The following is a 22,227-nucleotide window of genomic DNA, read 5'->3' as shown; positions in this document are numbered from 1 at the left end:
CCGCGCTCCCACGGCGCAGGGTGGCCGACGCTCCTGAGACAGGCAGCAGGGGTGCCGGCCAGACCGTGTCTCTCTTGTCCACCCCCTGTGCCCAGCGTCTGCAACCATACCGGTCACACAGGGAGGGGCCCTAAATGTCCAGTGTTTAAAGGCAGCTCACCCCATCGCTTTTCTGTCAGCTGTTTTTTCTTTCCTTGTTGCTTTATACGTTCATACCAATCCTGTCTCTGTCATGTATGCTACAAAAAATTTTAGTATTCTAGTCTGTCTTTTGTCTTTCTAGAGTTCTCTTTTTATTGTTATCGAGGGAAATAAATGTCCGTAAATCAAAGAGCCGCGCAGGCTCACTTGGGGAACAGCTGCCCCACCCCGCCCCGCCCCGCCCCACCCCGCCCAGCCCCGCCCAGCCCCGCCCGGCCCTTTCATTTGCTTACTTTCCTGTGTGCCGGGGTTGTTGTTGCTTTTTAGTTGAGGTACCGTTGATGTGCAGCATTGTACACTGGACAGTTTTTAAAGGTCATATTTTGTCGTTTGTCGTTACTATAAAACGTTGGCTGTATTCCCCATGCGTCCCTGTACTTGCTTTCAATTCACCCCCACGCTTTGGCAGATGGGGGAGCTGCTCTTCCAGGGCAGGTAGTCCGCAGCTCTGCTGCAGCCCGGAGGCCCCCCGCGGCCCCTGGGCCCCGCTGCACGGTGTCCTGGGAGCCTCGGCCTCTCTCCCCTGGACTCCACGTGCTCCTTTGTGTGTGGTCTCCTTCATCTTGGTGGTGCAGCTCTTCCAAGCTTTCTGAGAAATGGCGCGCGGAATGTGCGTTTTTTGAGCCCTCACGTGCTGGTAAATGCACTCATTCTGGCTCCCACGTGATGCACGATGCGGTCGGGCCTAGAAGCCACTTTCCTTCGGGACTTTCAGGTCCTCATCTCGCCCCGGGAGTGGGCCCTGCAGAACCCGACACTGCTCACAAGGTAGACCCTTGGGCCCTGCAGCTCTGAAGCCTCTCCGGACACCCCCCGGCGAGGGGCTGCAGGCCACAGCGAGCCCACGCTGACCCTTTTGGGCACTGGGTCTCCTCTGATGCAGCAGCGCACCTCCAGTTGCTTTGCCAGTGCTTTTCCTGCTCCGTTTGCTCCGTCCTCTCCTGGTGTTTCTGTTAATTTGATGTCGGGCCTTTTTACTCCCAGTTTTCAGATTTCTCAGCTGCTTCTTCAGATATCTCCTTTCCGCTCTTTCACCTTCGTTTGAAGCGTCCTTCACTGTCCTTTCAGGATTCCCAAAAGGGCAGCTCTGAGCACACACGCACACGCGCACACACACACACACAGAACTCTCTGAATTCTGTGCCGCTGCCCCCGCCACGTGCTGGGCACCCTTGGCGGCTCAGTCTCTGCTTTCCTCACTCGCTGCTGGGCGTGATGTCAGGACACGGCAGTGTTGCTTCCAGACAGCCTGACCTCAGTGCCCCTGAGAGGGGCCCCCACTGGGGCCGGGGGCCGCGCGCTCCCTGTTGTGGGGGCTGCACCGCCCTGGATCTCAGGAGCGGCTTCCGTCCCCGGGCCGGGCCTGTGTTCGTGGAAACCCTGTGTCGGTTCAGCTGAGATCTTAGTAGGAGGCGGGTTGTTGTTTCCTTGCCTGTTAGTCTGGTGGGGTTTGGGCTTTCTTTTTTCTTTTTAAATAATGATAAAGTAAGAAACTCAGTGTAGAAATAGAAACAAATGAAAGTGAATCTACAGTTATCTCCACAATGTAAAAATAGTATTAAAGACAATAGAAGTGGATCCTCTAGCCGTGGGGAAGGCTGCTTTGCAGTTGGATCCTCTCCATCTTTCGACATGAAAGTCTTGCCGGGAACCTTGCTTTATACACAAATATGCTGCAAAGCAGAGGGCGTCTCTCCCAGAACCAGCGCCTCCAGAGCAGGTTGAGCCTCTGGGAAGGGCTGGCACCTTCCTTGCCCATCTTTGATTTCTCTGGGGAGCGTCGTTTAGGGGGCCTGCTTCTCTCCTCTTCCCAAGATCCACAGAGCAACCGTCCTTTGCCTCCCAGCCTCCTTCAGGGTCACCCGGCAGCTGGGACCCCCAGCCCAGCCTGCTGTGCTCCACAAAGGGCAGAGTCACAGTGGCCGTGAGACACACACATGGCCCGGTTCTTATAACCCAAACCAGCTTACGTCCGATTCTGGGGGGCATTTGGTTATGTTGCTTGTTGCTCTAGACAGCAGTAAACTTCCTGTTCCAGAAAGATTAAAAACAGCAGGGTAGCTGATTAAAAACAAAAACAAAAGGTAAAAACTCTCCAGTTTGCAAATCCACAAGTAGCAGAAGCTTGAATGTAGTTGAGCAAAGCCTCGGAACACACGCGTCTCCTGGGTGGTGGTCTCACCACTGCCCTGGACTCCCGAGCTGCCTTCCTGTGTCTGGAGGCCACCGGGAGGGCCCGGCTGTGTGAGGCTGCCGTCTTCCCAAGACGGCCCACCCCCAGTGTGGGACTGGAATGGCCCGGGGGCGGGAGTGTCTGGGCTCCAGGCGCAGAGGCTGGGACCACCGTGGGCTTAAAGATGCGGGTTTGCAAAGGGCTCCACGCACACAAGCAGAGCTGTTAACCAAAACCAAACCAAGCCTAAGCACCTGTGCCCAGGGGTCAGGCGAACACCTGCAGGCAGCATGGCTAAGCCTCTCGCCGGGGCGGGTTGACCTTAGCACCCTCTCGGTGGCCGGGAGCTCGAGTGGGCAGCTGGCTCCTGGCCTGTTACGTGAGGGAGGAATTTGTGATTCTCAGGTGAACGGGAAAGTCTGTAATGTAGGGGTAATAGTAACATTCGTGGCCCAGAGCCCCCAAACCATCCCCGATGGCCGGGTTTCCTCCCAGCTACTTGTAAATGCAGTGCCGCTCCAACATGTATGCAACCCTCTGTCCGCAGACGGTTCACTAAAGGCATCAGGTGCACTTGCGTCGGTGTTTGGACTGACGGATGGGGCTGGACGTCTTCTGCCCGAGGCCTCAGGTTGCCGCCTTGCTCCAGCCTGGAACAGTGCATCTGTGTTAAGCTAATATTTACCCAGTGAGCATATTCTTACACTGCCCACGAGATAACCGTGACCCCAGCTGTGTCTGCCTGCTTGTAATGGTGTCTCCTTTCCGTGCAGCATCTGAACCCAATCTGAAATTACGCTCCAGGCTAAAGCAGAAAGTGGCTGAAAGACGGAGCAGCCCCCTGTTACGCAGGAAAGATGGGCCAGTGGTCACGGCTCTAAAAAAGCGTCCTTTGGATGTCACAGGTATGTTCCTGCAAACCTGGCTGCCCTCTGAGAGGCTCTCCTGTGCGCTGTCCCTTCAGCACCGAAACCTGCCTCTGCGCATGTCCCCATCGTCGCCCGCCCCCTGCCCCAAGGGCTCTTGGGCCCGCAGTGCCAGCCGCGGGAGTCCCAGGGCCACGGTTGGCACCCCAGCAGGGGGTCTCAGGCCCGTCCCTATCGCTGTACGGCGTGTCCTGTTCCCGACCTTGACCCAGCCGACCTTGACCCAGCCGGGCAGGTGAGAGCAGTCAGACCTCCTGACGTCACAGGAGACTTTCAGGAATTTTAAGTGGAGGCTTCTCCGAAGGTGGGGTTTTAACTGATCCTGCCCTCTCAGTGGTGAATGCCACGTTTCCTCCCTGCCCCACTGCCCATTAAACAGTGTCTGAACCGCTGGAAAGCGTGAGAATCTTCCTGGGAAGAGTGGGACGGACAGGGGCGGGGGAAGGAGGAGGGAGCTTGGGAGTTTCCGAGTCTCCGTTCACGCACTGCTCTCGGCCCCCACCTAGCGGCCGACTCGGGGGAGCACACCCACCAGGCAGAGCCCCGTCCTGGGATGCACCCCACTTCCCGACACACACCCCAGTCCCTAGGGCGCACCTCACTTCCTGGGCGTGCACCCCACTTCCAGAGGGTGCACATCCACCAGCCCTAAAATCACGGGACAAAGGGGCTGCTCAGGCGGCCTGGTAACAGGAGGGGCGGGACCATGTTTGCACCAAGTGCAGGGTTTGGTGGGAAAACCAGGGCTCTCGGCAGCGTCCTTCAGGGTCAAGTTCCCAGGGGAGGAGGAGGGGCTCCTGGGTGCTGGTGCTGGTGAGGGGCCGGGAACCTCACCCTCAGATTTGAGTCCAGGGTCTGGGATGGGATGAGAGCCGGAGTGCCCTCACCCCTGTCCCGCAGCCCGGGGCTGAAACCCCTAGTCCGAGGGTCTGCCTCTGGACTTCGTGGGTTTGTGTGAAGCGGAGCCTGAGGCCTCATGCCCGGGGGCCCATCTTTGTCTTCGTGTGCTCATCCTGGTAGAGAGATCAGGGAAGGGTGTCACCTCAGGATCCTCTGCCTGGGGGATTCCGTTCAGACTCAGGCCTCGAACGAGTTAGAGCGTGTGTCTCACCACACGTGGGCCTCGCCTCTCTGGGGGATGCCAGGCCGCGGACGGCGGGCCCCTGTGTCTATTTCCAGTCCCGCCTCTGGTGGGATGCAGTCCCCGGCGGCTTCTTTCTGAGCGCCGGCTCTGGCGTCCGTGCTGTCAGCCTGTGACTGTGTCAGGACTGGGCTGGGCACCAAAATGGTGAGCTGCGTGCTCACCTCCAGGGAGCTTCCAGTCTAACTCCAGAGCCCAGACGTCATGCGTGGGGCAGCTAACGCACCACACGTGGCCCCAGCTTGGCCCTGGGCTGTGTTACCCAAAGAGGGCACCACGAAGGCAGCAGGGCAGGGCAGCGGTGGAGGCCACGCCGGTCCCGGGGAAGCTCGACGGGTGAATGCAGGCAGCATGGAGATGAGGGATGGATTTCCCGGCCAGCACACCTCCCGGCGGCTGGAGAGGCAGGATGCTCTGAGCAGAGCTGGCTTTCCACAAGACTGGAAAATAAGGAGTTCCAGGCAGGGAGGCTCCCAGAGAGAGCGGGGGCGCCTCCCCCGGGGTACCGGGGAGGTGGTGAAGGTTCCTGAGCAGGAGAGGTGCACAGCGTCGCCGAAGCAGCTCCGCCGGCTGGTACAGGGGGACGGCGGTGAGACGGGGGCCAGAGGTGGCACTGGGATGATGGTGAGACAGGTCCCGGGACGTGGCAGCGTCACTCTGCCTGTTCCCAGTCCCTCGTCAAAGCCGTGCCCATCAGGGAAAGCAAACGAGGGAATCGGCTGCCCCTCCAACACCGTCCAGAGAAAATTGCCGTCAGCATCTGAGCACGTTTCCTTCCAGTCCTTCTTCTGTGCAGTTGTCACGCGCCCTGTGTGCACTCGCATCCTTTCCTCCCTTGACGGTAGTCACAACACTTGCTGGCGCCTTTAGTGGCATTCCGTCGTGCTGACGCAAATAATATCGTGACGGTTACACGTTTGTATTTATTTTCTTAGGCCAGATTCCTTGAAGTGGAATGAAACAATAATCGACGTTCTCGAGTTGAAAACGGGTGGGAAGTTGGAGCGAGAGTATATATATTCTTTTATTGCCCCCGGAAGTTGCTGTGCTTTCGCACACACACCTAGGAGAGCGCGCCTGCCGACGCTGCTGACACAGGCCCGCTTACAGGAAGGGGGAGGGCCTCACCATGTGGGCGTCTGAGGCAGGGGGATGCTGCCGTGGGGGTCGGGGAAACAAGCCCTGTCTTCACGCGTGAAGTGTGACACCTGCCAGCCCAGTCGGGGGCACGTGTGAATGGGACTTCACTGGGCGGAGTCCAGGCTCTGGATCTGGTGGGAGGAGGGAGGGGAGCCGGGGCCCGAGTTCACCATCAGTGCCCCAGAGGGCGGGGCGGGCCCTCGAGTGGACAGAGTCGCTTGCTGCCAGGGTGTCCCCAGGGGGACCGCTGCTCGGGGGAGAGGATGAGAGCGCTCACGGTCCCCTGGGTTGAGGGGGTCGTGCGTGTGCCCCTGGGGTCAGGTCTCCTTCCCCGAGAGAGCCGGGCCTGTGGGGTTGGGCGCTGGGGTATGGGCACTGCCACCCACACCAGCACCCTCAGCCTTCTCACTGTTACCCCAAGTTCGGCTGGACTCAGGTCTCAGAGTCGGCCAGGCCCCGCGGGCAGCTCCGTGGTCTCGTGCGCTGGAGGGTGCCCTGCTGAGCGCCCACGGCGTGCCAGCTTAGGCAGGTGGCCCAGGCCTCCCCTCCTCGAGCCTGGGAGCCCAGATCAGGGCAGAGTCTTAGGTCAGCAGTGCCCGTGGTCAGTGAGTACTCAGGAGGGAAAGGCAAATGGCTCAGGCCGGCTCCCTCTGGAAGGTCTTAACCAGAGGCTGCCATTGATAAACAGCGTTCAGCCAGACAAGACCCTCCTGTTACGTCACGTGTCTGCACACACAGACACAGTGGCTCCTTTGGAACTGAGGGGCAGACGCGGCTGGGACACACGGCCGCCTCGGTCCCAGCCCCGATGCGTGGGCTGGGGCCACCCCCCCGTCACAGCTACCTGGAGAGCATCTTGAGGTGGGTTCTCAGATGACCCTAATCAATGACAGAAGCCACCAACTGTGCTCTCCCTTGGATGTTTGAAAAATGCAAAGATCAGCTCAAAGCAAATGTTGACCGAGGGGGCTCTGTAAGCAAGTACAGTGAATCTGACCTTCCCCTGTTCACAGTCATTTGGCCTCTGTGTTTTCTTGCCTTTTGTTGTTAGAATATCAGTAAGTGTTCAGGGTCTCCTTTTCTGGGGTTTACGATCATCTTGAGACTTTTCAAAAGGGGAATAAAGTCGAGAGTGTGCACAGCTGAGGAGGTGCCGGTGGGGCCTCCACGAGCCACAGGCTTGCGAAGCTCACAAGGGGTCGCTGGCAAAACAGAGCAAGGAATTGGCTCCATGGCCCTTGTTGGGGGCCGTGGTCCTGTTCTTCCTTGCTGGGACTTCTGCCGTCAGCCAGCTCAAAGCAGAAGTGCAGCTCTGAGGACAGGCGGCCAGCGCAGCTCAGGGCCTGGGAAGCGGTGTCCTTGCCTGACCTGAGTCAGGCTCACAGGTGTCTCTCCCGCCCCCAGACTCGGCCTGCAGCAGCGCCCCGGGCTCCGCACCCAGCTCACCCAACAACAGCTCCGGGAACGCCAGCGCGGAGAATGGGATCGCGCCCGCCGTCCCCAGCGTCCCGACTGAGGTCAGTGCCCAGCGCGCCTGTCCACGTCTGGTTTTTTGGCTCCAAAGAGCAGTTTCCAGCTGCCCTTCAATCTTGACTGTCAGGGGCAGCATTTCAGAAGCATCTCAGGAACCAGGAGCCTCTGACCACAGGGTCAGCGACCCTCACCTCTGCCGGTCAGACCCCAGGGCGCTGCAGGTTGGGAGGGACGTGGGTGCAGAGAGAGTTCCAGGAGAGCTCTCTCTGGGGGGCTGCTCCGGCCAGGTGGAGGGGCCCCAAGGCTGGCTGCAGGTCGTGCCCTTGACCAGACCTCGGTCAGGGCCATGTTCCGGGCCGGAGGTTCCAGAACCTTTGCTCCATATGCATTCATTTCCCTCCTTATTCACTTTCTCTCCCCCGGCTCATCCCACAAGTGTCTCTGGAGCTCCTGCCTCGTGCCAGCCCTGTGCCAGGCACCCTGCCCCCCAAGGGCCGGCTTCCAGTCGTCTCTCCCGTGCCCACTGGGATGGGCAGGTGCTGACCGGTATCAGGGGCCCGAGGGCGGGGGCGACCGCTGGGGAGCCGGCTGCACACCTCGTTTCCCTGGACTGAGCCAGCGGTGCCATGTCCTTTCTGCTCAGACGGTCCTACTGACTGCAAGGTTCTCATGAGGTTTTCTACGTTCCTTCCAACGTACAGGAGGCTATAATTTATCAAATACTGGTATTTACTTTCTTCCTTAAATATTTAGAAATGAGTCCTGCCCTTCCAGAGGGTTGACAAGTCTTAGTTGGAGGACACAGGCGCACGTGTCCACTCCGTTTTCATTTCCAGTTTCTAGACACTTAAGGTATAAGCAGATTTTTGGAAACTCAGGTGACTGCTGGAAATGATTTTGTGCTGCTGCCTCTAGCCTGCCGAATCCCCATTTTCTTTTATTCTTTTCCTTTATGTGCTACTTCTTTTAGTACCTTTGCATTTCAACCTACCGGTTTCAATACTTGTTTACATTATTAAAAGTTTTAACAACGCTTCTCTGTGCGACTGAGTTCACAGCTGAGGTCTACCTGTAATTAGCCTTAGAACTTGGCCTAGAAATCGCTCCCTGGAGTGAGATGTGAACGCTGAGTGTGGCTTGTCAATCGCTGTCGTAGAGCCTGATTTCATCTAAAACGGGCAGTTAGGTGCCTACTGGTTCATATTGTAGAGGCGCCTTATTTGGGCGGATGCCAGTTTAAATTATGTGCTAATCTTTACAAATCACATGTTAATGTAAATTAAGCTACTGCAGATTAATAGATGGCAGAAGATCCACAAGAAACGTGAAGAGCGCAGTTTTCATGTTTTACATTAGATATTCCTTGTAATCATGGGGGTAGTCTTTGAAAATTTGATGACGATTGGATGTCCTTTGTGGATTTCAAGTATAGTCAGAACTGGACATTCTCTCTGAGAGCTCCATTCTGTCTGCTGTCCTTCTCCAGTCCAGAGGTGAGGTGGGGTGCTCATGCGGGAGCGAGGCCCACTGGCCCGGCGCCCCCTTTCCCTGCTTGACTGAGGGACTCTCAGCATCCTCCACCCCTCCCCCGCCCCGCTTACATGGAGGAAGCAGGGCTCCCCTGACCCGTGGACAGCCTCTCCCCAGGGGAAGACATTCAGCCGATGCCGAAAGCCAAGTGTGATTCGGGGGCGTGCAGAGGGCACGCTGCCCTGGCCCCGGCCTTCCTGGGCAGCTGGGCAGCTGAGAAGCACGTCCTAGGGCAGATGGAGATGGCCGGCACCGGAAATGTGGACAAATCAACATACCAGGCAGTTCCCAGAAGGCTGCTTTAGTTCTAAAAATAAATCAGGTTAAAAAAAAAAAAAAAAGCCTTGGTTATAAAGAGGAAATGACAACTTTCAAACATTAAATGTTTGCTTATTTTGTTCCTGGACAAATCCAGGAACAAAATCGTGCTTTCCTTGGCAATCTCAATCACTTTCTCTAAATCATAGCTTGCTGATACTTTTTGTATCTAGAAAAAGGGCTACTTTTTAAAGTAGCCCTTTAATCATTACTGTACAATTGAATATATGAATGAACTAAAGGTGGCCGCAGCCATCTCTCTGGGGAAGATGCACTAACTTCCCTCCCAGGTGAGGAACGCCGGTCCTTCCTGCTCTGCCCTTAGAGCATGAGGACGGAGTTTATCACGTGCATGTGTGTTTCCAAGTAACACCAAGTATGACACCATTAAGCCACCTAGGAAATTCTGCAAAGCACTGAATACCTGCGCACATGCCCTGGGGTGGTAATCGCCCAGTCCTCTGATGGACTTTCCAGCCGGGGCTACAGGCAGCCTGCCATTGTTTACAGTAACTTGTGACAACTTTCAGCTCATGTTTTTTTTTAACCTTGCAAAAGTGAAATTTTAAAGCACCCAAAATGTTTCTCATCCTAAATTATATAGTCCATTGTGAGAAGAGCTAGGAGAGAACTGGTTAGGTATCCATCGCTAGTGTTATTTTCCATGACACCACCAGCTAGCGTCACGGCAACCACCTTCTCGTCCTCTTCTTCCTGTGCCCTTGGCCCTGCACACGTCACTGGGCGTCTAGTGAGGGAGGATACCGTGTGAATAGGACAGTGTCCTTTTAGCAAAGAACCTTCATTCTAGAAGCAAAAAGATGTGAAATACGACAGCAGTTCAAGTCCTCGGGGACTGGTACTTACCCACACGTGATAAATAAGTTCCCAAGTCATCAACAAGATTTTTCCAACCTGAACGTCCCCATGTGTAAACATGCCCTCATGGATTTATCCTCTGACACGCTGTAGCACAGCGTGGACGCTGCTGCAGAGAGCGCTCCTGTGGCCAAGTCTGTGTGCGTCCAGCTTTATCTCCTAAGGGTGCATTCTGAGGGTGGAGTGGGATTTTAGGATTTAAGGTTCGATCCGGTTTTAAGGCTTTTGACACGGATTGCCAAATTGTCCTGCAGAAGGAGCACACCGATTGATGAGCCAGCCAGCAGTGTGTTTCTGTTTCTCTGGGTCAAGGTGCTGTAGTCGTTTTTGAAAATCTTTGCCAACTGGATAGGTTTTTAAATGTTTTTAGATTTTTAGGTATGTTTTTAGATTACTGATGATGTTGAGTATTTTTTTTCTATGAGTTTTTTTCTCCATACGGGTTCTTCTTTGTCATTTCTCACTACTTGTTTGATTTGCATGTTCTTTATATATTGGTCTTTGTCTCTACTATACGTTGCCAACCTTGTTGTGACCATTATTTGCCTTTTATGTAAGGGGATTTTTTTTTTTTTTTTTTGCGGTACGCGGGCCTCTCACTGCTGTGGCCTCTCCCGTTGCGGAGCACAGGCTCCGGACATGCAGGCTCAGTGGCCATGGCTCACGGGCCCAGCCACTCCGCAGCATGTGGGATCTTCCCGGACCGGGGCACGAACCCGCGTCCCCTGCATCGGCAGGCGGACTCTCAACCACTGCGCCACCAGGGAAGCCCGGGATTTCTTTTTTAATCAATACTTTCTTCTCTGGTTTCTACCTCTCATGATAAATATATTGTCCTAGATTTTATTCTGATAGTTTACAACGATGAGTGAATTGAATAAGAACAAAACAAGAGAGTGAAGAATTGTGAATCAGGCTGCAGTGCTTGTAGCCTGCTTTGAATGCCGTGTTTGCCCCCGTGCTGTCCTCGTTAATAGATTTCTGTACCGGGGATCTCAGAACTGGGCATGGTCTGCCGCAAAGTGTTTTCTGTGGTCGTTTGCCTTGGCAAGTGTCACCCAGGCTTGGCAGTGCAGAGCCTGTGTGATGGCCCTGTGTGCTCTGTCCCCAGACCAGCCTGGCACACAGACTCGTGGCGCGAGAAGGCTCGGTAGGCCCGCTGCCCCTGTACACGTCACCATCCCTGCCCAACATCACGCTGGGACTTCCCGCCACCGGCCCCTCCGCGGTAAGTGGGTGCCCACGGGTCTGGGTGGCAGTGGCGTGGGGCGGCCGTCCCAGGCCCTTGACCCTGGGAGCCTGGTTGTGCCTCTCCAGGGGGCGGCCAGCCAGCAGGAGGCCGAGAGACTGGCCCTCCCGGCCCTCCAGCAACGCATCTCGCTCTTCCCCGGCACCCACCTCACCCCCTACCTGGGCACCGCACCCCTGGAGCGCGACTCGGGGGCGACTCCCAGCTCCCTTCTGCAGCACGTGGTCCTCCTGGAGCAGCCGCCCGCGCAGACGCCCCTCGTCACAGGTGAGCATGCTGCAGGCCGCGTCAGGCCGTCGTGGGCTCCCCGGGAGGGACGGCGGGGTGGCTTGTCCCCCCAGAACTTCTGGACTTGCCCCTCGCATGCCCGGCTGTGGCTGGCTAGACCGAGTCCACTCGCAGAGCCGGGTGCGTGGAGGCAGGAGCGTCAGACACACTTCCTGGTTACTTTCCCGAGAGCAGGCTGGCAGCCCCTCATGGGTCCGCCCTTCGGGTCGTCGGACACGTGATGGAAGCCCAGGGCTGGCTCTGGTGGGCAGCGGGTTTCTATTAGCAGTAACATTTTTGTTAATGTGCCCCATCTAAGGGGTGGTTATATTTAGAAAAAAATAGATTTGCTGTGAAATTTGCCTAGCAACAACAGTGTAAGAGTGTTACCTTCCGAGTGACGGCGTGCGTGGGGCTCGCCATGAAATGAGGGGGCCCTGCCGTAGGGTCATCACCCCGGGTCCAGGCACCACCCAGCGGGGTGTTCAGCTTCCTCCCTGGCTTTTACAGGGGACTCCTGAGCCCTGAGGATCAGCGGGGCGGCCCTGACCTCACTCCCTCCTCAGCTGTTAGGTGCTCTGGTTGTGGTGGTGACTCTTGGTCTTTCATCGTTTTTAACCTTCAACCTCGCTCTCTCCCTCACTTCCCTGCTGGCCTGTCTGTCCTTCCTGGGGGTCTCGTGGGCCCTTCCCCGCCCCCTCCCTGATCCTGGGATCTCTGGAGTCACCCTACACTCGTAGGAAGGCCCGGGAAGCCCTGCCAGGGTCCAGAGCTGGGCCAGTGTGGCCACCCACATTGAAACTGAAGGCTAACAGCAGAGGGAGAGATTTGACGGCGAGTCCCACACGCGACTCGTCAGATGCTCACGTGGCCACTGGCTGTGGGGCAGTAGGAACGTGGAACACTCCGTCAGCCCAGGAAGCTCTGTCGGACAGCTCCGGCGTGGCGCGTAGCCCCAGCTCTCAGCGTGGAAGCAGCCTGCGTAGGCCTCCCTCTCTCCTCCCGCGCAGCACGCGGGATGCCGCTCGCCCAGCACTGGCAGGGCCTGCACGGCACCTTCCGCACCCACCGCCCTCTTCTCGGAGCCCTTCCTCTGCATCAGGCCCCACTCCGGTGCCCCCCAGCCCTCCTCCCGGGCACTCTGCAGGCAGTTTCTGGGCATGCTTCCTCCCCCCCGGAGAACAGATGCTGGGCTTTCTTTCCTGCGACCTTGCCACCCCCCACGGTGTTTGGTGCTGGAAGGTGCACGGTAGACATTTCTGCGATGGAGCCATGTGCCAGGAGGGGCGTCTGAGCAGAGTCAGGAAGGGTCACTGCAGGTTTGCCCCCGGCAGGTTCCCTGAGGTTCCCCAGTGGTCGGCCCACAGACCTGCCTGCTTGCTGGTGGTCACTATGGACGGACAGACAGTGTCAGAGCTAGAACCGCATCATTTCACAAATACTCAGAAGCAGGTCCCTGTGGGCGGGGCAGCCTGGGCCCTCCCCCTGCCCAACCCAGCCGGCCTCTGCAGGCAGCTGGTCATCCAGGACAGAATTTGATCCTAATTTACTGTGCCCTCGTGCTTGAAAGTTTTACAACATATACTGAAAACCAACTGCTTTTGAGTTATCATCAAAAACTCTCGTTAATGATCTAAGGGGTCATCTTTAGGTTCTGAACCGGAAGCTAGCTGCCAGCTGATGGCTTTGCTACTAGAAGGTCAGGGTGTCCAGTTTTCAGTGATGCTGATCACTGCATTTGTCCCCGAGCGTGGTAGCCCCACAGTTTTACCCTCCAGGGGCACTGGGGTCAAATTTGGGGTGAGTGGGATGGGGGTGAGAGGTGAGGAACGGAGGCAGAACAAAACTGGGCTCCAGCCCGAAAGGCCTGCGCCCCAGGCAGCTCCGTGTCCAACCCAAGCATCGCCGGCGTCGGGGTGTGTAAGCCCTCTCCACCGTCAGCGCACGCCCACGGCCCCGCGGGAGCCGTGGCCTGCGTCCTCTGGGAGGCGTCGCCCGGTGAAGGCAGGCGTCTGCGCCGTCGTCAAGCTGCTGGAGGCCCAGATCAGAGAGAGGGGAGCCCTGGAGAACCCGCAACGGCAGCAGGAACCGGAGTCCCAGCCTCGCTGGCCCACTTGAGCTCCTTGTTCCTGAGCCTGTGTCCAACCTGACGTCAGATCTCCATGGAATTAGTATTCCCTCCTCTAGAAGCGAGAGAAGCTTCTCTGCGGCATATGATGTGGGGTCGGCCCAGATCACCCCAGCGCAGGGCTCTGCTGTCCCATCACCTGTTACACCCTCGTCCTTGGGGGTCCACAGGAGCTTTAAAAACAAGGGATGTTTTCCAAGAAGGGACCTTTTCAGTAACTAAGTAGCCTTTTAATCCCATAAATGCAGCGTTGTGTGGCGTGTCCTTATCTCCGTGAAATGGTTTAATCCCCCACAATACCTACATCAACAATTGACGAATTCTGAAAGACCTTCTTTACGATGATGCCGTTCTTTTTTAAAAAACTTTTCTAGAAAGCTGGGGAGAGAACGATTCTATTCTATCTCGAATGCATTTTGAGTTATTCACTTTAATTTAGTAGCCAAGCAGACAGTAAAGTTTAAGATAACTTACCTTTCCAGAACACTACTGGTTTGGATAAAAAGAGATGGTGGCTTAGGGAACGGTGGTTGATTAACTTTTTGAAAAGGTAACAAGGGACAGTTTTGCTAGGGTTGAGGGTTTTTTCCTGTTGGCACAAAGTAGTATTTTTAATTCAAAAATAGCCCCATGAAGGGACCAGGAAAAGACTTGAGAGTCCGTACCCACCGGGGGTCTCAGCCTCGACTAAACATAGCGACACAGCCCCACTGGCTTTGGAGACCCTGGGGGAGGGCAGGAGCCACCCACCTGTCAGCAGGGCCACCTCAGGCAGGTGCCCCGTCGCAGAAGCCAAGAGCTGGCATTTCAGTTTACCTGCTGTTTCTCCTGGTCAGACACCCTAATCTGGGGTCATAGTCTGCCTGAGTGATGTTTAAATGTTGTTCAGGTGCCAGGAAACAGACACTCAGGTGGCCTGGGATGGGTTTGTTATACCCTTTTGCCCATGGAACTGGGGAAAAATGGTAAACTATCTAAACCAACAATTTGTGAAAGAAAAAAATACTGGGACTTCCCTGGTGGCGCAGTGGTTAAGAATCTGCCTGCCAATGCAGGGAACATGGGTTCGAGCCCTGGTCCGGGAAGATCCCACATGCCGCAGAGCAACTAAGCCCGTGCGCCACAACTACTGAGTGCATGTGCCACAACTACTGAAGCCCGTGCGCCCTAGAACCCATGCTGTGCAACAAGAGAAGCCACTGCAATGAGAAGCCTGCGCACCACAACAAAGAGTAGCCCCGCTCGCCGCAACTAGAGAAAGCCCGCGCACAGCAACGAAGACCCAACACGGCCAAAAATAAATAAATAAAAATCAATAAAAGCTCATTAAAAAAAAAATACTGATGGTTGGAATACAAAGGAATACAGGAGGAAAAACGTTTACCTTCCTGGGTTTTGCGTGAAGAGGTTACATTTTAAAACAAGATTCAAACACAGATTCAAACAAGACCCTGTCCCGTCAATATAGATTCTTAACTGAAAAACTTAGTCCAGGCACGGGTACAGCCAAGCTGCCCTTTTCCTATCAGCTGGTAGCAAAAGCTTTCCAGAAATTCATAGAAAGAGATTTTGGCAATGTGCATCAGGATTTTTTAAAGTGTTAATGCCCTCTGTGTGTATAAAATCTATGCTTTAAGAGAACTTTAGGATGGTTTGATCCCTAGGGTCCACCGATCCTCAGACCCTGGTTCTGTGGGCTGTCGGGGGGGGGAGCCTGCTCTTCCAGGACACTCTGGAGCCACCAGAACCCTGGCCCCTTCCTCAGCCGGACCGGGGCCCCTCTGCGGGCGTTTGTGCCGGGACCATTCTCGTTTACGGCCTGGACCTGGGTGTCCGGGGACCAGATGATGGAAGGCCTCTGCCCTGAAGCCCAAGCTTAGAGCAGGCCCGGCGGGCTGCAGGGAGGCGGTGCCGGACCGGCCGGCCTCCGACAGTCACTCAACGGCCCTCTCCCCTCCCCTCTGCTGCCTCTCCCCCCTGTGTTCTCTTCAGACCGCTATCTTGCAGGCCTGGGAGCGCTGCCCCTGCACGCGCAGCCCCTGGTGGGGGCGGAGCGCGTGTCCCCGTCGGTGCACAAGCTGCGGCAGCACCGCCCGCTGGGCCGCACGCAGTCGGCGCCGCTGCCCCAGAGCGCGCAGGCACTGCAGCACCTGGTGGTCCAGCAGCAGCATCAGCAGTTCCTGGAGAAGCACAAGCAGCACTTGCAGCAGCCGCAGCTGCACCTCAGCAAGGTGAGGCCGGGCTGCGGCGGGCGGTGGGGCCTGCGGGCTTGGGCGCGGCTGCAGCGCGCTGTGCGTGCGAAGCGGCTCTTTCCCAGGGGGTTATTCTACTTGGCCTGCACGGTTCTCTGGGGTCTCTTAAGGGCACTTAACCCTCTTAAGCAGACCCACAGCAGAGAGGCCCCAGCGGAGGCACGGGGCCCCCAAAGCACGGGTTCTGAGCCCCTCGGCACTCGTGCCCTGCCCGCCTGTTGCAGCAGCCTCGTCGGAAGGGCTCCCGCCCAGAGGTCTGCATCCCTCCACGGTCTGGACGGTCACTCGGGGCCCCCTTTCAGCGGGAAGCAGCGGCAAGGCTAGTGGGGCCCTGCTGGTTATGGGGACGGAGGGGCAGCAGCTCTGAGTGGCTTGTTTCTAATGCTTACATTCGAAGTGAAGCCTCTTTCTGTCAGAGGAGACGAACCACTTCGGAACGTGGTCCAGCGGTTCCTCCGAAGGTTAACCGTGGAGCGACCACGTTGCCTGGCAGCTCGGGGGCATCTGTCCGGGAGAACTCAGGGCGAGGGCCTGGCCACAAGCACTCACAGCAGCGCTGCTCCGGATGGGTGGGCAGGGGGCAGCCCCCATGCCCATCGCACGGTGCGTGATAAACAGAGTGGCACGTCCATACGACGGGACGTTGCTCAGCCACAAAGAGGGAAGAAGCACTGACACAGGCCACACGTGGGTAAACCCCCAAAACGTGGTGCTGAGTGAAAAAGGCCAGGCACAAAAGACTGATAAACACATGGTGTGTGATTGCATTCACGTGAAACGTCCAGAACAGGCAGACCCGTAGACAGAAGTAGCTTGGTGGTCACCAGGGGCTGGGGGCGCGACGCTTCTTTATGAGAGCGTGGAAACGTTCTAAGAGCAGCTTATGGGGACGGTTGCATAACTCTGTAAATATACGAAAAACCACCGTGTTACACAATGTAAAGGGCGCGAACTTTATGCTATATGAATTACATCTCAATAAAGCTGTTAAAAAAGTAAGAGGTTGAGGTGATAGGAGGCAACTTTGGGCATTTTCTGAAGGAAACGTGAGAACGCTGGTGGGTTGGGGGCAGCGAGCCCTGATTATGGACGTGTCTGCTTCCCGTGAAAGCTCACCCGTCATTTCCCCTGTTCGGGTGGGTCATCTGTGCTCCACTTGTCAGGTGCGCATAGGCCTCTGTCTGCTTCCCTGGGGGATGGAAGGGTCAGGGATGGGAGGGGCCTAGGGACGAGGGAAGGGTCATGTGTCTAGGTGCCCGGCAGGTAAGGTGCCCGGCAGGTGCAAGGTGGAGAGGTGAGGAGGGACCCCGCCCTCTCCAGGGATGAGGCCAGACGCTCAGGGCAGGCCAAGCCCAGACCCCTGCCGCCCACCAGGTGCTGGGACACAGGCTCACCAGCCCTGCCCCGGAGCCCCCCTGGCTGCGCGGGCTTTCCTACCAGGCAGCACAGGGAGGTGTCAGTAGTGGGAGGGGCCACTGAAGCCAGCCCCCCACTCAGGCAGGAAAGGCCCCTGATCAGGGTGGGCGAGCGGGGCATCGCCAAGTGTCAGAAGCGTCAAAGGCACTTCACGGCACCTTGCTAATACCGACTGGCTTCTTTTTTTTTTTTTTTTTTTTTTTTTGTGCGGTACGCGGGCCTCTCACTGTTGTGGCCTCTCCCGTTGCGGAGCGCAGGCTCAGCGGCCATGGCTCACGGGCCCAGCCGCTCCGTGGCATGTGGGATCCTCCCGGACCGGGGCATGAACCAGCGTCCCCTGCATCGGTAGACGAACTCTCAACCACTGCACCACCAGGGAAGCCCCCAACCGGCTTCTTATTGTACTACGTCACTGACCGAGTGATGGATGGGTAGGAGGTTTAGGGAGACAGGAAGCACCTGTCCGTGTGCGGTGCCTTCTTCACAGAGGGAGTTAGAAGCTGGCTGATCCCCTGGGTTTTGTTCTGTGATTGACTTGCCGTAGCGAACGACAGTTGACTGAAGTGTTTGTACGCTGTTCTCCCGGGATGCTCAGGGAGCTGACAGTCATATCTAGTACCGCCAGCACTGACATTTCTGCCCTTCATCTCTGGGGGCTCGTACCCTGACGGCCCCCGAGCGGCTCCCTGCAGCCCTGGCCAGCGTGCGCCGGGATGGCCGCCATTCCTCGCGTGCTTCACTGCTTGTTCAGCCTCCACTGTGAATACGAAAACGGGGCCTCGTTTGTTTGGGTGTCTAATGGTGAGTGTATCCAATGACCTTTAAATATGGCCTGCTCACCAGTTAGGTCTGGGCCCCGAACTCTAGTCTGGCTTTTAGAAGCTTCTTGTGATGAACATGGCTTACGTCTGTTCTCGTTTAATCGATGAGAGGGTGCTCCCGAGATCCTAAGGGTCTTTGGGAGACAGAGCTGATGCATTTGTCCCGTCTGCGGCGGCATCACCGCCGATATCTCCGCTGTCGCACTCACTCGCAGCGAGCCTTCCTTCCTCTCACGGAGCCAGATCTGCTGAGTGACCGGCCCAACCTGTGGATGCAGAGCTGCGTTTCACAGATGGACAGGGAGAGAAACAGACCTCTGTCTGTGGCCGTGGCCCAAGGAGACTGGCTGCACACACACCGGTGTCACTGCTGAGAGAAGACCCCTGGCGGGTGTGTGGCAGGCCCCTCGGCGTCACAGGGAGGCCACCACGTAGGGACAGCCCTCCCCCCACCCCAGTGTGGAGTTTCCGCCCCCCGAGAGGTGCTGCATCCTGCCAGGCCCTGCCAGGACGGGCTGCAGGGATGGGGGTCGTGCCCCTGGGATCCCTGACAGTGAAGCTGCAGGGGGAAGGGTGGGGACACTCCTCACCCAGGCCGGCCTGGGAGGCGAGGGCGGGTGTGCCCGGGCTGGGGGCAGGAGCCCCACACGGGCCAGAGGACGCACGTGGAAACCTCTGGGGCTTGCGCATCCAGCCCTTGAACCCCTCTGCCCATCGTTCATGGAAAGAAGTAGAACACAGCCCACAGACCTCGAGTGACGTCCACAGGCAACACGATCACACCACCCCAACCCCTGACGGCCCGGCTCCACGCCACGGACACACGCCCGACCCGAGGGCCCCGCGGGCTCCGCGGGGGGCCCCGCCCACGTCCCTCCTGAGGGGGCAGCCCTCCTCCACCTCCAGGGCACTTTACAGAGTACGTGGACTCTCCCGAAATGTCATCCTCGTACAGGACGCCTGAAGACAAATCTTCGCCTGCAGCTGGACTCAGATCAGACCAGAAAGGCCACGAGTGGTGTTATTGGAACAGTGGAGGAAACGTAAATACAGGCCAGCAGGTCGTACACAGCTACCAAGTTCACACGCGACACACAGTGGCACGGGCACTGAGGTCATCTGTGGGACACGGCAGATACGGCAGATACGGCTGCTAAGCCCGTCCCTCAAAGCCCCATGGCGGACGGTTTCCCTGGGGTTCTGGGGAGAGCGTCGTGCTGACACGTCTGCCGGCTGGGTCCGGCAGCCCGCCAGCCGGCCGTAGGTCAGCAGAAGGACAGGCGGCCTCTGCCTGTTTCCATGGCCGCCATCTGCTGATGTCCAGGCCAAGGGCATGTGAAGGGTCTTGCACTGTTCTCGAAACCGCGCTGAAGTTTTGGATTTGAAAGGAAAGTGCTGGAAGAGAGCGAGGATTGAGCTTCTGTCCACAGTGCACCTTCCCGTGGCTGCTCTCCTCATCTTCTCGGTGATCATGCTCTCAGCTTTGTCACAACCCCGTTTCCTCCCGGACGACGAGGACGCTCTACCCTTCGGTCACTGCTCCCGGGGCCTCCACCTCCACTGCTTCCCCGGATATACTTACCCACTCAGGGGCCGCCTGCCGTAGGGCCTGGAGCAGGCCTGGCGTCCTGAGGACCAGGCGCAGCTTCCGGGTGACCCCCCTGCAGGCCACCCTCGGGCCACGGCGCCGCGGCCTCCCTCCCGACAGAGACCTTGCTTCTCCAAGTCCCCTGCAGGGGCCCCGCCCTCCCCCTCGGCCTCCCCTGTGGGAGCCTCTCTCCTGCCCCCTCTGTCCACGTGGCGTCCCCACCTCCCCCGAAGTCCCCACTCCCCGGCCCTCAGCCGCCCGGGCTCCCTCCGTGAGCCTGGCCTGGAGCATCTGTGCTCCCCGCTTCCGTTTTCCATCTGCCCCGCCCTCCCCTCACTGTGCCGGGACCCACCTCTCTGCTGACCTTCGGCCCCCTCCTGGCTGAGCCCCCAAGGGTCATTTCCCCGCAGGCAGTCCCCTGACCCTTTGGGATCTTTCCACGGAGCGGAGAGGAGGTTGCCACCCGCTCTGAGAAAGCACCTCCGGGACCTTCATCTGGAGGGTGAAGTCCATGGTGTTGGGAGCCCCCAGCCCCATGCCCGCCCCCTGCTGTCCACTCCCCCGTCCCTGTCCCCGTGTCCCTCTCCCTGACCTCCACCGCGCTGTCCATTGTTGCCAATTCTTTCACACTCTTGCCCTCCAGCGCATCGCAAGGGGCCTTGGCCACTCCCATATCCATCCTGGCTGCTGTCCCCCCTTCCTGTTTCCCTCCCCATCCCTCTGCCGTGGCGTCCTCTCACCGGGTCTGTTCCCCAGCCACCTTCTCAGGCCCCACGCTCAATAAACCTCCCACAAAGCCCACCCTGTTACCTATCAGACTCTGCGCCAGGCCCTGGGGGACAGCGGAAACGAGAGAGCTTTGACCCCGTGGGTCCTAAAGCCAAGGCTTATAATGCCATTTGCTGAGGTTTCAGGGCGCCTGCGGACATGCCGGGCCTGGGAGAGGCCCAGCGCCCTCTTCTGGCAGAGATGGGTCCTCCATGCCTCAACCCACCCCAGTGGAGGGGCAGGCGGGGGGGCAGGCACAGTCTGGCCCCGAGTGGACTCTGTCCAGGCACGAAGTTCATCATGGGGCCTCGCGGACTCCAGGTGTGTGGGAAGCAGGCGGGATTGACAGATCTCAAAATCATCAGAAACAGACTTTCAGAACACTTTTTTTTTTGATGAACCGCGGTGAGAAATCTGTCGAAGCACCTGGATGTGAGGTTGCCGGATTGTTTACTAGAGTTTTGAGCCTGTCTGCCAGCCAGCACCCCGCCGCCCCGGCTTCCTCTCCACTCACACCCCATCGCCTTCCGCTGAAGCGGCGCTGACCTGCTCCCGGAGCTGTGGCCACCTTGTTCCGGCTGGACTGGGACTCTCTGATGAGAAGCTGCCATGGGCAGGTGTAAAGAAAGGGCCTGGGGTTCCCACGGCTTGGCTTTCATAGGTTGCTTTCCTTTACAGTGTTCATTACAGACAACTTAGGGGATGATCACATAAAAGAAACCCCTAGCCCAGTCAAAACTCTATTTTCTCAGCAAAGTAAGGCAGGTGCTGAGGAGGGCATCTGTAGCTCAGTCTTCCTCTGGGGCTGAGCCCTGGTACCCGCCGGGTACAGCTGACCCCTGGCTGGTTACAAGCTAATGGAATACCAGCACTGGCTCAGGTGTCCCAAATCCATCCCTCGTGGGCCAGGCTTCACTGCATCCAGGTGTGGGTGAGGGCACAGGCGGCTCTGTAAGGACTTTTTAAAATACAAACGCCCAGGACGAGAAAACATTAGGCTTCCTTGAAGACCTCGGTTTCCTTCTAGAAACAGAGTCAGGAGTGGTGGCAAGATTCGTTCTCCCCTGCAGGGCAGGTCTCTCGCATGGCAGGGACCTAAACGGGCTTTCGAGCGCTTCGCGTCTCCTTAAAGCCCCGACACCAGTCACATCTGCCCCACAGCGAATGGACGGATCGTGCGTGGAGAGCGACCTTCAGGCCGGGGGCTTTGAAATTTGGGGCACGTTCTTCCACAGTTTACAGAAAGTCAAGCAGTTCAGGTATTAATTTGCTCTGAGACATTCCTCGTGCCCGAGTCCCCGCGTCAGAGGAGGGTCCCCGCCTCAGAGGAGGGGCCCCCGCGTCAGAGGAGGGGCCCCCGCCTCAGAGGAGGGGCCCCCGCGTCTGTTCCTCTCTCTCAGCTTCCTCCCAGCTCACCACTTCCCCTCAGGCCGGGTACGGCCGAGACCTCTGTGCCCCCAGCACCTGTCTGTCTTCTGGCCCCCGTGCCCGGGGCGGCAGCCTCGTCACCCAAGACCCAAGGCGCCATCCTGGACGGCCCTCCCTCTGCGGTGTCCCGGGCCTGGACATGCTGCCCCCTTGCTGCTGCATGGCCCTGTCCTTCCCCCACGTCGCAGCAGCTAGGGCAGGCCCTTGTCCTCCCAGGCCCTGGCGGGCCGGCCGACCACAGCGCCTACTTCTGGGCTGCACGTCTGCTGGTCCCCCGCACGCCGGGCCAGGTCCCCACCTCGTCCCCGTCGGGCCGGCCCTTGCTGTCCTGCAGCCCCCGGTGTGCTGGCCTTGCTGGCCTTGCTCACTTTCCACCTTGACCCTCCCACTCCCTGGACGGCTCATTCACTTACCCAGTCGTTCAGGTGAACGTTTAATGGATAATTACCACGTGCCCCGTGGGTAAGTCAGCAGTGGCCCCTACCCTCACCTGAACTGCAGGCTGCAGGTCAGGCGGCCGTGTAAACGG

General features: G+C 57.9%; 1 protein-coding gene across 1 annotated transcript in view; it reads left to right on the top strand.

Moving 5' to 3' along the window:
• Window positions 1–22,227, top strand: part of HDAC4 (histone deacetylase 4) — a 286,639-nt gene that overhangs the window by 208,409 nt on the left and 56,003 nt on the right. Inside the window, exons 8-12 of the mRNA XM_079924568.1 lie at window positions 3,148–3,279; window positions 6,986–7,098; window positions 10,893–11,009; window positions 11,099–11,297; window positions 15,418–15,656. Coding sequence (XP_079780694.1) covers window positions 3,148–3,279; window positions 6,986–7,098; window positions 10,893–11,009; window positions 11,099–11,297; window positions 15,418–15,656 — 800 coding nt within the window. The remainder of the gene's footprint in view (window positions 1–3,147; window positions 3,280–6,985; window positions 7,099–10,892; window positions 11,010–11,098; window positions 11,298–15,417; window positions 15,657–22,227) is intronic.

Source organism: Stenella coeruleoalba (genome assembly GCF_951394435.1).
Source record: "Stenella coeruleoalba genome assembly, chromosome: 6".
NCBI lineage: Eukaryota > Metazoa > Chordata > Mammalia > Artiodactyla > Delphinidae > Stenella > Stenella coeruleoalba.
The sequence above is the reverse complement of the archived record's forward strand: the minus strand, read 5'-3'. Positions and strand labels throughout refer to the sequence as shown.